We start from the raw sequence: 12,498 nt of genomic DNA, 5'->3' as shown, positions 1-12,498 counted from the left end.
TAGAGGCTCCGTTGTAAACGCAACACTCTAGAGATTTTCTGCGGCCCGCCCTCCCCCGGAGCGGGGTGCTGGAGTAGGGCACGTTCGCTGCCAGAGTGGGGGGAAGTTTGAAGACGAAATGTAAACCTCTCACCGTCTAGGTTCCTCCCCTTCTGGTTCCTCGGTGGTTTTGTTTTTTATTTTTACGCCCTCGGGATCACACTAGGATCCGCAGTCAGGACCGACGGGACAGGGATGGGTGGGGCCTAAAAAGTCTGTAAATTCGGGTGCGGCGCGTTTTCAGGGTCAAAATCAAGCCAAAAGTTTCTGGCTCGGCAATCGTTTCCAAGCCAACGTGCGCCGAGGAACACGAACTGGCCAAGAGGCATTATACAGAAACGTGGGTCTCACCTGGGAGGTCGCCAGGGCTGGGGATCCAGTCTCCGTAGCCCCGCGTCTCCCCATCAAGCACCCCACTGCGTCCCTGGGGGTCCAGTCAGCCTTCCTATCCCCGCCCCAGACCTTCCCTGATCCCAGTCAGCTTTCTCAGTTGCTCAGCAGTGAGGGAGGGAGGGAGGCAGGGAGAAAGATGGGGATACCCCGTGCCTCGGCCTTGGTGCCCCACCCCCACCAGCTTCTCCTGGTCTCTGCCTCAAAGCTTTCGGCCCCGCGGTCCACCCCTTCGCCCGACAGATGCCACCGCGCCCTGGACCCCGCGCCCTTACCCACCGGCTTGCCTTCGGGGCTGTGTAGTCGGCTTGGCGCTGTGAGTCGGGCGAACGCTAGCCCCCAGGCCCTCCCCATCGACTCCGCCAGCAGCCGCGTACCCTTGCCAGTCGGAGATGCTCAGCAGAGGAGGAAGTGCAGGGAAAAAAAGAAGAGGAAGGGGAAAAAAAATTCTAACATACACACAAGCACTCAAAACCAACTTGGGGTTGGACGTTTTCAGTTTCACACGAAGCGACCTGCAGTATCTGGAGAAGGTTTTTGAAGACGTTTAGGAGGAAGGGTGAGTTTTCTGCTGAGAAACTCAATCTGCTATACAGTAGCGGCCCCATCTGGGATGTGTCACTGCTGACAGCACCACAGGGCACAGCCGTGATCTTCCGCACAGGCTGCACTCCCCGAAATACCCTCCTTAATCAAAGGATGTCTGCGCGCCCGAGCTCAGCTGACCGCGCCGGGAGCCGAGCGGCCAGCGGATTCCACCCCCGGCCCGCCCCTCCCCACGCACACAGCCGCTCTACCCAGCCCATCAATTAAAAGCGGAAAAGACAGAGGCTGATGTCACTGCTCTCAGAAGATCATAAACGTAAAAGAGTCATCCTGTGAGAATCCCTGAAAATGACTTTAATGAATAATTTCAGAGACAGTTATGACTTTGGGTGATTACTGAGCGAGAATATGAAAACCAGATTTACAAAGCCAAGGCCATGGTCAGGCGGCCTGGCCGCCACGCCCTCCATCCCCATTCCTCCCCCCCAGTAAAATAAGTACTAGCTACAAACTTAGGTTGCATTTTCAGGTTTTTCCTTTTTCAAAAACAAAAGCAAAATTGCTGCCTCAACCCAAAGGCAAAACAAAACAAAACAAAACCCCCCAAAACCAAAAACAAGTAAAAGCCAGTCCCAGGCAGTGATGCTCACAACCCACTTCAAACTAATGAAAGGGAAGCTGCAGAGAGGTCAGTGGGCCTCGGCTTCTGTCTTTCTAGAAAGGTTAGTTTCCCTGCTCTTTTAATACTGTGCTTTGGGGGCCTCTTCTGTTGGTAGTGCAGTTAGTTAATGCCGGCTGGAAGCTCTCTCCTCTGCTCCTTACCGCAGTGTGTTCTACAGCATTGCGGCAAGCGGAACAGCCAACGGCATGCCTTTGCTGAATGTCTCCCTCACTTGTCCTTGGTCACCAAGGGACTGGAAGATGACTTGGTGCAACAATGAATTCTATTTTGAAACACTCCTTCTGGTCATGGGGAAGCACGGAGTTGCTTGTGTCTGGGTTGTTCATGATTGGCCTGCAAGAGCATCATTCTTTGAGAAGCAACTGGTGTTACTTGGGGGAGGAGACTGATTCTTTTCAGAAAGTGTTTAGCTGCCTGAAAGTCTACGTGTCTGCTTTGCTCAGAAATAGACACCGGAACTCTCTGGGCCTGTGGCCCGTGCTGATTCATCCCATCCAATCTGAACACAAGTTTATTTATACTCTGAGAAGAAATGTATCATAGACACAAATGATGTGGATTTTGTTGTTTGTTTCTGAGTGGTCTAATTGATTCTGGTTATTTGCCTAAGTAGACTCCCTGATTAAAGCATCATAGAAAACTGCTTTGTGTAGCCGCTTCTGCCCTCTCCCCTCTGAAGGCTCCCATAGGCCAGAGTACTGGGGCTATTAACATGTAATTTGCAAAAACCTCGTTCTCAGTCCAAGCACAGTGTTTCTTTCTCTTCGGCAGAGGATGGTGTGTGGGTGGGAGGGGAGCCACACTGTCACCGCTGTCACCGGGACATTTCCCCTGACTTAGGAAACTCCCTTTCTGCTCACATCAAGACCCTCTGGAGTCCTGTGTTAGAGCTGCCTCAGGGGACTGAGGTGGAGTCAACATGAAACCAAATGTGTTTCTCTACTGGATTTTCAGTTTGTCCCCGCCCCTGTCCACCCTGCATTGCCCCATCCCTCCGTTCAAGTCATCAACTGGTTTCATTGTCCTGAGTTCACAGTAGTGTCTGATGAAACATTCAGTTTATCCTTTACACTCTGTGCAGAAATAGCACCTTCTGGGGTTGTTTCCAATCTTCTTGTCATGGGGTTACATCAAGGTGTAGGGCTGACTTATTATAGGGGAGGTTTTATCCTTAAAACATTCTAATACAGGCCTCTGCGTTCCCGTCCCTACCCTTGATAAAACCACCTCTATCTACAAAGGTGCAATGTTTCCCTGGGGCAGAGAGAGTTCTTGGTGGTAGTGTGTGTGTGTGTGTTGGGGGGGTTGGTCTCAAGTCAAGAGTCTGCTGGAGAACTTTTAAAAATGGCAAGTCCCTGACTTGACTCAGAACTGACTTGAAGCAGAACAAGTTGATAGAATAGCGGGGTTGAATTTGTAACTTGACAAGTTCTCCTGGGAGTGTAGAGCTCCCACCTAAAGGTTTCAAGTGTGCCATTGATCCTAGCACCCAGGAAAGAGCAGGACACCAGCATTAGAGCCCTAGGGACTTGTAATTGCTCACCCAGGCTTTATACAAACATAAGCAGCTTTTATTCTGAACATTAGGACACCCGGAAAGCCTCGGGATTTGTCCTAGGAGTGGGGGCGGGGTGAAGTAAGAGGAAGAAAGGACTTCTGGGGCCTCAGCTACCGGGATCCATTAGGCGGGCTTTAACAGCAGGTGGAAAGATAGTGGACGCTAGAATCACCCCCATTCTCTAATCAGTTTCCGCTGGGTCTCTGCTGGGGGCGAAATTCCCACTATTTTGCCCCAAGGTTGTAGGTTCCTGCGGCGGGCACAGCCCCACGTCGCGGGCTAGCACTGGCACAGCCACTGGTAGCCGCAGCTGTTGATGGAGAAGAGCGCCCTGTCACAGGGATAGCGCCTGGCGCTCAGGACTGCTAGTGGGAGGATATTTTTTTTCTGGTGGAACGCGCCAGACGGTGCAAAGAGATGGCAATTTTAAAGTGGGTAGGGGGCAATAGAAACGTTAATAAGCCCCTCCTTACCACAAACAGGAAAAAACAAAATGGGTTTAAATGCACATTTAGAAAGTGTCCGCGAGCAGGCGGGCGGTGCGTTCCAGCGGCCTGGGCCAGGCAGGACTTGGCCGCGCGGCGGCCGATTACACCCAAGTCGGTTGGGGTGGCTCCGAGCCGTCTGCCCTGACGTCAGCCAGCCTCTGGGCCCCGCCGGGGCGAGATAGGCAAGCGCAGCGGGCGCGGGCGCGGTGTTAATCACTCCCAGATGTCCCTAATAGCGGAGATAAAGGCGGACAGAGCGGCCGGGAATAAATTTGTAATCAGGACTCTACCATCTGATCATCAAAGCGGCCCAAATGCCGGGAGAATTTGAAGGGAATGCGCGTGTAGGGTCGGGTTGGGAGTTGCGGGGGGCGGGGAAGGGTGTATGGCGGTGGCCGATTTTGGGGGAGCGACAGGGGGCGCGATCCTGGATGCGAACTAACACCGGCTGGGTGGAGCAAGGAGACGAAGGAGAGACATTTAACTGGCAAGTCAGATACCTACTGCGCTGTAGTCTCCCACGGCCGGACAGGCAGCAGCCACCCCGCAGACTTAGGCTAAACCAGAGCTGGGCAGACAGTGGTGCGGCAGTGTGCGTGACGCGGCTGCGGGGTGGTGGGCGACGTGCGGTAGCAACAGGCCGGCCCCCGGAAACGCGGGCTTGGTTTCCTTTCCTGGAACTGTTTCCCCATTCCTCCACCCGGTGTAAGCCTAACCCACACAGCAGCGCTTCATTGCAAGCAGCAGCTGGGGGGGTGGGGGAGGGTGCCGGTGCGTCCAGCTGCGCTCCAATCCGAGCTCCGCTTCTAGGGTTTTTGTCTCACAGGGGTCAGTGGGTTCGTAAGGACTAGGAGTCCTGTGTGTGCAGGGGGCTTGTTAGCGCCCCTTCCTCAAGCCGAACCGTAGGAGCCGGGTAGGTTGGAGGAAGTGGTCAACAGACGTTGGAAAGGCGGGCAGCGCCAGGTCCACCTACAGCCTTCGACCTGGACCTCGCCAGAAGCCTCCTTCCAAACCCTGCCCGTCTGGGCAGCCCGGGCCACTCCCTTTTCTAAATGTGGACGCGCAGAAGGCATTCTGGGCAGGCCGACTTTAAGACGGCACGAAGAGAAAACCACGAAGCGCGCTCCGCCCTAGTAACCACGTTTGGTTTTAGCACCAGGAGTAAGAAAGCATTTTCCCGCGCTTTATAAAAGCAGCAATGCAAAACGTTCGTTTAGGGCTGTTGCATACTCACCCCGGGCTTCGCCACTGGGCCCGGGTTCCCTCTGCGAAGCTTGAGACAGGGAAGGAATTCCAGGCCTCTTTGCTGCGAATTCCGCCTGCACTCAACTCTCCTAATACCTTAAGCCAGATGACAGTAGTTCCAGGATCCTCATCAGTCCCAGGTAGGGACCAGAGCCGTGGTAAGCGAGGGGAGAGAAATGAGTCACCCTCCATCCTCCTGTCGCGCGCTTTCCAAGCGGAATGAGAAGCGACCCTCTGCTGCAAGGTTCCATTGGTTTCAAAGTGGGGAGAAGAAGCAGGACTCCTGGTCCTCCCACACCTGATCTTGGCGCCTGGGCCGGGAAGCTCTCCTTTCCCGCCTTCTCTGGCCTCCCGGCTCACCTGTTCCCCACCCCCCAGCCTCGACGGATTTGGAAAGTCCCAAGAGCCCCAAGTGGCCTTGCGGTTATTCCAGCCTGATGGCCTGAAAAGGCCCTTCCAGCAGCTGTCAAGGCCCTGGCTGGGGAGTCTAAACTCCTCGAAAACTACGACTGGAAGTGAAGAGTGTGTTGGGGCACCCGTCGATAGAGTTCCCCAAATTCCTTCGCAAGCGCATAACGGGTTTGCAGAAGCACCAGCACTACACACACACACACACACACACACACACTCCTCCAGCGGCCAAGCGCTGGCCCCGCGGGGGCTCCGGGGTTATCAAGCTCTCCGCCTGCGCGGCGGTCTGGGGCCGAGCCCTGACAGCCAGATCTACCATCAATTTACCTTACGCCGCCCCAGCTTCCCATTTAGCTTTTAACGTCAAATCCTACATTTTTGTCGGCTCCGGCCTGTCTAGAAGGCTTGTGATTTCGCTGCAGGAGTGATTGCTCTTAACAAAATGGCAGCGACCACATTATCCGAGCAATTAAAACGGAGGCTTTTCAAGCAGGAGCTATGGAAATTTTTTTTTTGAAGGACGAAAGTGCGCAGAAAAGAGTATTTCTGGAACACGAAAGAACCCCCCCCCCTCTGCCGCCGCCCTATCACGCCATTCATGTCTCTCCACCCAGGATTTGACAGCGTGGGGCAGGGATGTTGAGTGCCTGGGAGAGCTGGGAGCTTGGGCCGTCCTGGCAGCTGAGACGTGGGTAGCAAGGGATGTCCTGCGGGTAAGAAGTGCCTGGTCAGTCGGCGTGAACGTCCCATTAGGGGGCTTGGCCGCGTGTGGGTCGGTGTGACGGGTTTTCCTCTGGCTGGAGTGTGGGGTCTACGGGGTTTTCGGACGGTTGGGGTTTCGGGTGGCGGGGTCTGAAGCTGCTGGGCTGGAGGAAGCAGGCAGCCGGGGGAGAGAGAGGCAGGCAGCGCCTGGCTCCGGTCAAAGAGGCTGGGTGTCTGCAGCGCTGATTTAAAAGCGTGTGTAATAGCAAGCTGTTCCACAGCGTCGGTGCGCCAACGTGTTTTTGGTTCCCTTTGGTGTTTAACAGGCCAAAAGAAAGGTTAACTTAAAAGAAATGCGTGAAGGCCTGGCTGGCGCACAGCTTCTGTCTGAGAGGGCACGGGCAAACGTACAGTGAAGAGAACTCCCTGGGCAAGCTTTCGAATCTCAGGCTGACACTGTTCAACGCTTCGGTAGACTCCTTTCTTCCAGGCAGCAGGACGCAGGAGAGGGCGGGAGTCTCTCGCGAGGATCCAGAGCGCAACAGAAAACCAGGGCGTGCCTCCTTTTCCCCCACCCCCAGTGCTATAAACAAAAGGCAAGTGTCTGTAAACACAGCCCCGCGCCCACCAGGTCGGCCCAGGGCCTGCTGACCCGAGGGGAGAAAGTTCAGATCGCTTTGGCCGAGTTGTTCTAACCCCTCGCCCTCACGTTGTCAGCTGCCCGCAAAAGTCCGCAGAGCCACTTGCTGGTCTGTCCCCGGGAACTTGCCAATTCGCCCTTGGCGAGTCTGATTAGGTCTGCAACCGGCGGCGAGGTCAGAGTGGGCACCAGACAGGAGGGGGCAACCCCCAGGATAACCGAGCAGGGACTGCGCCCCCAGCCGAGGTGCAAACATCAACCCGAGGGTGGGTTCCGTAGCGGAAGCCCTGTGGGAAGACTCTCCAACACCAGATTTACACACGTGGGGTTTCGCGAGACAACCGGCTTTTTAATACGCTTCACCTTTCTCCTTCCTTGCCTGGGTTCCCTCCCCCAGCCTGCCTGCAGAGTCCATCCTTTTCCGCACTTGGCATTCTCGCCTTTCCTAGAACAGAGCTTCAGGCTCCAGCCAAGGTCACCAAGGTGGGGGGGAAGGGGACCTGCATCCTGGAGGTGCGGGACCGGGGGAGATGCAAACCCGGTAGTCCCGGCATCCGGTAGCTGTGGGAGGTGCTAGTGGCTTCCCTGGGCTGTGCCACCACTGTGCCACCTCTTGATATTGAGTTGCTGGTAGCTGGTAAATCTATCTTGCTCCTTGCCCTCCCCTCTTAAATTTGTGGTCTTGTTCGCGATTTCTTACTTGATGTGAAATTCCTTGTTACCTAATCATGGGCTTTTTCCCAAAGTCTTCCATTCTACCCCTGCAAGCTGGGATGAGAATCCTCCCAACTAGATTACACATGAATCTCCTTTCTCCTTTTCTCTCCTCTCTCCTCTCCCTACCCCAGCCCCTGTCTTTCCCTGTAGAGCAAAGGCCTGTATTCTGAATTCAACACCTAGCCCAATTGCTGCAGCATGATACCAAGATACCGCCTGGAATCCTTCTCACACTTCCTTATGTTGAAAAAACAATGTGAAAACAAAAACCCAGTACCAGGACATTTGGCTGACTGGAGGAAGAGGAGGACCCTTTCAGCTGACTCTGGCTGAGCTGAAGGAGGTTTTGATGCAGACCTGTTTCTATGTACCACTCACAGGTCTGCTGGCTGCAGCCAGAGGGACGCAGCCACTGGGCTAGGGCTCAGGTCCCAGGACAGACTTTTCACCCAACATTCCTGCCTGGAAGAGCACCTCCTGGTCCTGCCCAGGACTCAGGTCACCCTGATGGATAGGAACTAGTGACTCCTTCAAATAAAGTTAGAGGCCATTCTGATAATTTAGTTTACTTCTGAATATTTTAAATATTATGAAAACAAGTATAACAGCATTCTTTTCAAAACTCCTTTGAGGTATCAACCATTAAAAGATTAGGGTTTTGTAAAAAAAAAACACACACAGTGGTTTATTGAATACTTACAACGTTTACATCTTCAATATTAATTAAATTCCACTTAAGTTTTAGAGGACGGAAGTGCACAAAACAAGTAGCTGTTGGAAACATCTTTGAAGAAGGAACACTCACAGATGAAGGGACAGCGCTAGCTGCTGACCCCAATGGAAATGTTAGCGGCCCTGCTTTCTGCTTTAAAATAAAACTTTATAATCCCCAGGAATATTTATATCCAAAGGCCAAATATTAAAGATACACTTCACATAGGCACTAGTGTTTGCTGTCTTTATCTGGAAGGGCTTGGGTGGGTGGGAAAGGGTAACGCTGGTGTCTACACAGCCAAGAGGAAACATTCACACAGAGAGAATATACTGGACAATGGGATCCCTTACCACGCACGCATGTCCTCTTTATGTTAAAATATGGAATGCTTTTCTTCAAATATCCACTTTGTTTTTTTGAAAGGGAGGCTGGGAGCAGATGTGTCAAAGGAGGTGGGGGGGGGGAAAAAGGAGGGGGGAGGAAATTGCACATAAATAAACCGGATGATTCCAAATGCGAGGAGTCCTCAGAGCGGAGTGCCGAGGGTTCGCCCGGAGTCCTGGGTCTGTGTCTGGCACCCTGGCTCCGGCTCACTCACTCTCTCCGCCACCTCCTCTTCCTCCTCACTGCTTGAGTTCCAGGGCCCAGACGTGCTGCGGCCAGCCCGTCCGCCCTTTGGTTTTCTTGTCGTTGCTGCTCACTGTGCTTTTCAAGATTTCATTCTGGGCAGGGAGGAGGCGAGGGTGAGAAGAGTGGAAAGAGAAATTCAGAGAGGGTACCTGCTCCCAAGTCACCCTAGTACTTCCTGGGCTGTAAGGAGGAAAGTCTCAGAGACTCAGAGACCGGTGGGTGGATGTTTCTCCGTTAGCAGCCCCTGCAGAAAATCTAGCAAGGGCTATGCTGCCCTGGCTCCCACGGAGGCCTCTCTGCCGAAAGGCTCAACTACCGGATGGGCAAGTTTATAAACAACCGACCGTTTTCCAGTCGTTTATGGAGGAGCTGGGGGCCTTGTTTCTAACTCCAGATGTAGAGGTGGGGGGGGGGGAGTCGGCTCTAAATCTGGCTTCTCTGTTTTCAATAGCAATCCCAGATCCATGTGGTAGGAAAAATGGGGTGCAGGCAGGCCTGGCAGCTGTGGCCTGGGCCTCAGCCTCGGGCCCAGTACTGACTCTCCTGCAATACCTGGAAAATTTCCTGTTATTTTCAAGGTCACCAACTGGTGACCAAGGACCCTAGGCCCCCAAGAACTCAACAAATGGAATGATTTCCCAGGCCCTTCGTGGAGGTAGCACTGTCCGGAGTGCCACAGGCTTCTGGGTACTTGGTAGGACTCCTAACCAGCCGGCATGCAGTTGAATCTTACTAACAATAGCCACTGTCCCATTTATATTATTGCTTTAAAAAAATGTGCAGGCTCTTTTAACTAAAACTGGAAATATCCAGGGAACATTTTAGTGTGGTAAACTGCATCTTTACGTCACAACCAAAGAAACACTGGAATTGTATTTTGAGGTTAAAAGTGCTTCTTTTCTATGCACCTTTACACCTCCGGTCACAGCCGTAAGAACCAGCAGAAAATTCTTCTAGAGCTCGGAATCCGCGACAGCCTCGTTCTGCAACCAGCTCCACAATGAAATAATCCGAATGCAGAACTTTGAGGCGAGTTACTTTAGAAAGCAAGACTGATCTGGAGGGCAAGTAAAAGCTCTAACGGATACGGAATCAGGGTTTGGGGCCCGACGTGGCCCAGAGCAGGGATGGGGACAAGCAAGGCTTGGACCCCAGTGCCCAGTGGAGCAGCGATCACGGGGGGCGGGAGTGGGAAAATCCTGGATCCTAAGATCTCCTTCTGCAGACGCCCTCCCCCATCTCCTAAGGCAGGAAACCAACCCTGCCACAACCTGGTGCAAACGATCTTGGCGCGGGACGCAGCCAAAGAATGCTGGATGCGCCTCCTCAGCCCGGCTGGAAGCCGGCGGGGGAGCACCCATCCTTTAAAAACCTCTAACCACCCGCTTGCCCCCCAGTCCCAGGTACTGACCAGCTCCTTCTTCCTCTTCTCCTCTTTCACGTCTGTCTTCTTGATCTCCGCCTTGAAGGCCTCCGCCTCGCCGTTCTGGTCGTCCTTGGCCAGCAGGTCCATGAGGTAGGCGATATAGCTGGTGGCCAGGCGCAGCGTCTTGATCTTGGAGAGCTTAGTGTCGGCGGGAACGTTGGGAATGCACTCCCGCAGCTCGGCGAAGGCGCTGTTGATGCTCTGAGTCCTGCGCCTCTCCTTGCGGTTGGCGGTGCCCCGGCGCTTCACCGGGCGCGGCCCCCCCAGGCCCGGGGGCCCGGCGCCCGGCGGCACCCCCCCGTAATGGGAGTGGTCCAGGCCGGCGGCGCCGCTGGCATACTCGGGGCTGTAGGATAGGGCCATGCTGTAGTCGGGGGGCGACATCTCGGGGTGGCCGATAAGCCAGCCGTGAAAGTAGGGGTTCTCCTCGTGGCCGCAGCGGCTGGCGGCGGCGGCGGCGGCGGCGGCGGCAGCGGCGGCAAACGGGTAGCCCTCATGGTGCACCACCGGGTGGTGGGGAAAGCCCCCTACCAGACTCATCTCGCCCTCCGCGCCCCTCCACGCGCCCCAGCGTGCGCGCAGCCCCGCCGCGCCCTCCACCCGGGCCTCGGCTTCCGCGCTCCGCGTCCTCCCCCACCCCCCACCCCCCAATCCCCGGGCGCCCGGGCCGGCTCGGCAGCCGCAGAGGGGGCTGCTGCAGCCCGGGCCCCGGGCCCCCTCCTGGCCAGCCGGGCCTGCCTCAGCAGCGCTGCGGCTGCCGGCTCCCCATGGGGCGCGGCGAGCTGGTCCCGGCACGGTGCGCCCTGGGCTGCCGCCTTCGCCGCCGGCACCGCCGGCTCCCGCCTAGCTCCAAGGCCCGCGCGTCGGCTCCTGCTTCCCCGTTTGCTGCGCCGAGGCAGGATCCTCTGGTGCTCATGCAAAGGTGCCCCGGCTCCCGAGAGGTGGCTTCGCGGGAGTCCCAGGACTCCACGCCGGGTTGCGCCGCTGGCCGCCGAACCTAGCCCGGAATCCACCGACGAGTCCGAGGCGCGGCTGGAGCAGCCAGCCCGGTTCTGCGGGGCGGCGGAGGCAGCAGCGGCGGCGGGGTCGACTGCTGTCTGCAAAGCTACCTCCGTGCGACCCTCCCCTTCCCGCCTCTTCCCCTCCCCCCACAGCCCGATCTGGGTTCTTGGGCGCTTATTGTTTTAATGGAATTTTTTTTTTTTTGGTTGTTGTTTTGGTCCTTGAATGTGATTTTGGCTGCGAGTAACGTGTCCACGCTCTTCCCGGGCTCTCTCGACGGGTTTTCAGAGAGGTCTCAGTGCATCCATTTTCTCAGATCCTCTCCTTCTTTGGGGGGCAGGGGCCTGGGGCCCTAAAGGCAGCTCGGCGTCCGCTGCTCGGGCTCTCGGAGCTGGTCTGTGCGGTGGCCGACGGAGCTCCCGGGTGGCGGCGGCGGCTTTCCTGGGCTGGACGCAGGAGCAGGCGGATTTTCCTAGCAAGATCTCCATGTACAGCTACATCTTTAGGGCTGCTCGGGTTAATATATGTCGTCAGAGGCTCCTCACGCCAATCCCGGGGCGGCGGGGGCGGCGCTTCGCGCTCTCCGCAATAAAACTTTTTGATGTTCACGTCGCTAATTGCCGAGGTCCTCTTCCAGGATTGGCTGCTCCCTCATAAGCATAAGATAATTAAAACGAAGGGGGGGAGGGTTAAAAAAACGTTTTTATCAGGCAGAGGTTAATGCAAGTGTTTAACAGATGCTTCACTATTAAAATATTTATTCCCCCCCCCGTCTCAAATATTGAAGAATCTCAAACCAGGTACAGTATCTCCTCTTTTCTTTTCTAGTTAAAAAACAAAAACAAAACCAAAAAAACAGCAGAGGGTCCTTTTGGAAGTGGTTTGTAGGAAAGAGGAGCGATAAGGGGAGCAGCGGCCTCTTGCCTTTCGGTGTTGGGGGGCCGGGGCCGAGGGGCGGGTGGCGCGGGCGTCCGCACGGTCTCCTTCCCCGGCGCTCAGCGGATGCTGGCCCCGGGCGCTTCTTCCACCTGGCACCGGCTTGGAAACGCCCGCCTCCCTGACGAGCTGTTTCCTTACCCACCATGCTTTCCCCCACCCCCTGCCAGAGCTGGGTGGGTTTTTAGCAGGGGGTATGTGTGGGCGGGGGCTCCTGTTAGCTGTGGCCACGGTGGGAGCTCTCGCATGAGACCCCCAGGCGGCCAGTCCAGTCTGGCAGCGTCACTGTCCTTCCGCCGCTCTTCAGGGCAGCAGCCTGCAGCGCAGACCTCGGGCAGGTTCGAAGTGTGGGCACATGGGTTCCCCGAATC

General features: G+C 55.7%; 2 protein-coding genes and 1 long non-coding RNA gene across 3 annotated transcripts in view; 1 reads left to right on the top strand and 2 right to left on the bottom strand.

Moving 5' to 3' along the window:
• The window catches only part of SCRG1 (stimulator of chondrogenesis 1), a 116,313-nt gene extending 115,223 nt beyond the window's left edge, over nucleotides 1-1,090 (bottom strand). Inside the window, exon 1 of the mRNA XM_058669985.1 lies at nucleotides 709-1,090. The gene's annotated coding sequence lies outside the window, so the exon portion shown is untranslated. The remainder of the gene's footprint in view (nucleotides 1-708) is intronic.
• A 6,984-nt stretch (nucleotides 1,091-8,074) lies between these two features.
• On the bottom strand, nucleotides 8,075-11,692 carry HAND2 (heart and neural crest derivatives expressed 2). Its single transcript, XM_004579039.4, has 2 exons — nucleotides 10,175-11,692; nucleotides 8,075-8,855 (listed from the first exon to the last, which is right to left on the bottom strand). The coding sequence occupies exons 1-2, from the start codon at nucleotides 10,727-10,729 to the stop codon at nucleotides 8,757-8,759; spliced, it is 654 nt and encodes a 217-aa protein (XP_004579096.1). The 5' UTR covers nucleotides 10,730-11,692; the 3' UTR covers nucleotides 8,075-8,756.
• A 124-nt stretch (nucleotides 11,693-11,816) lies between these two features.
• Nucleotides 11,817-12,498, top strand: part of LOC131481385 (uncharacterized) — a 53,795-nt gene continuing 53,113 nt past the window's right edge. The window contains exon 1 of the long non-coding RNA XR_009246274.1: nucleotides 11,817-11,991. This is a non-coding gene — a long non-coding RNA (uncharacterized LOC131481385). The remainder of the gene's footprint in view (nucleotides 11,992-12,498) is intronic.

The sequence above is a fragment of the Ochotona princeps genome, chromosome 11 (assembly GCF_030435755.1).
Source record: "Ochotona princeps isolate mOchPri1 chromosome 11, mOchPri1.hap1, whole genome shotgun sequence".
NCBI lineage: Eukaryota > Metazoa > Chordata > Mammalia > Lagomorpha > Ochotonidae > Ochotona > Ochotona princeps.
This window is presented reverse-complemented; position numbering and strand designations above follow the sequence as displayed.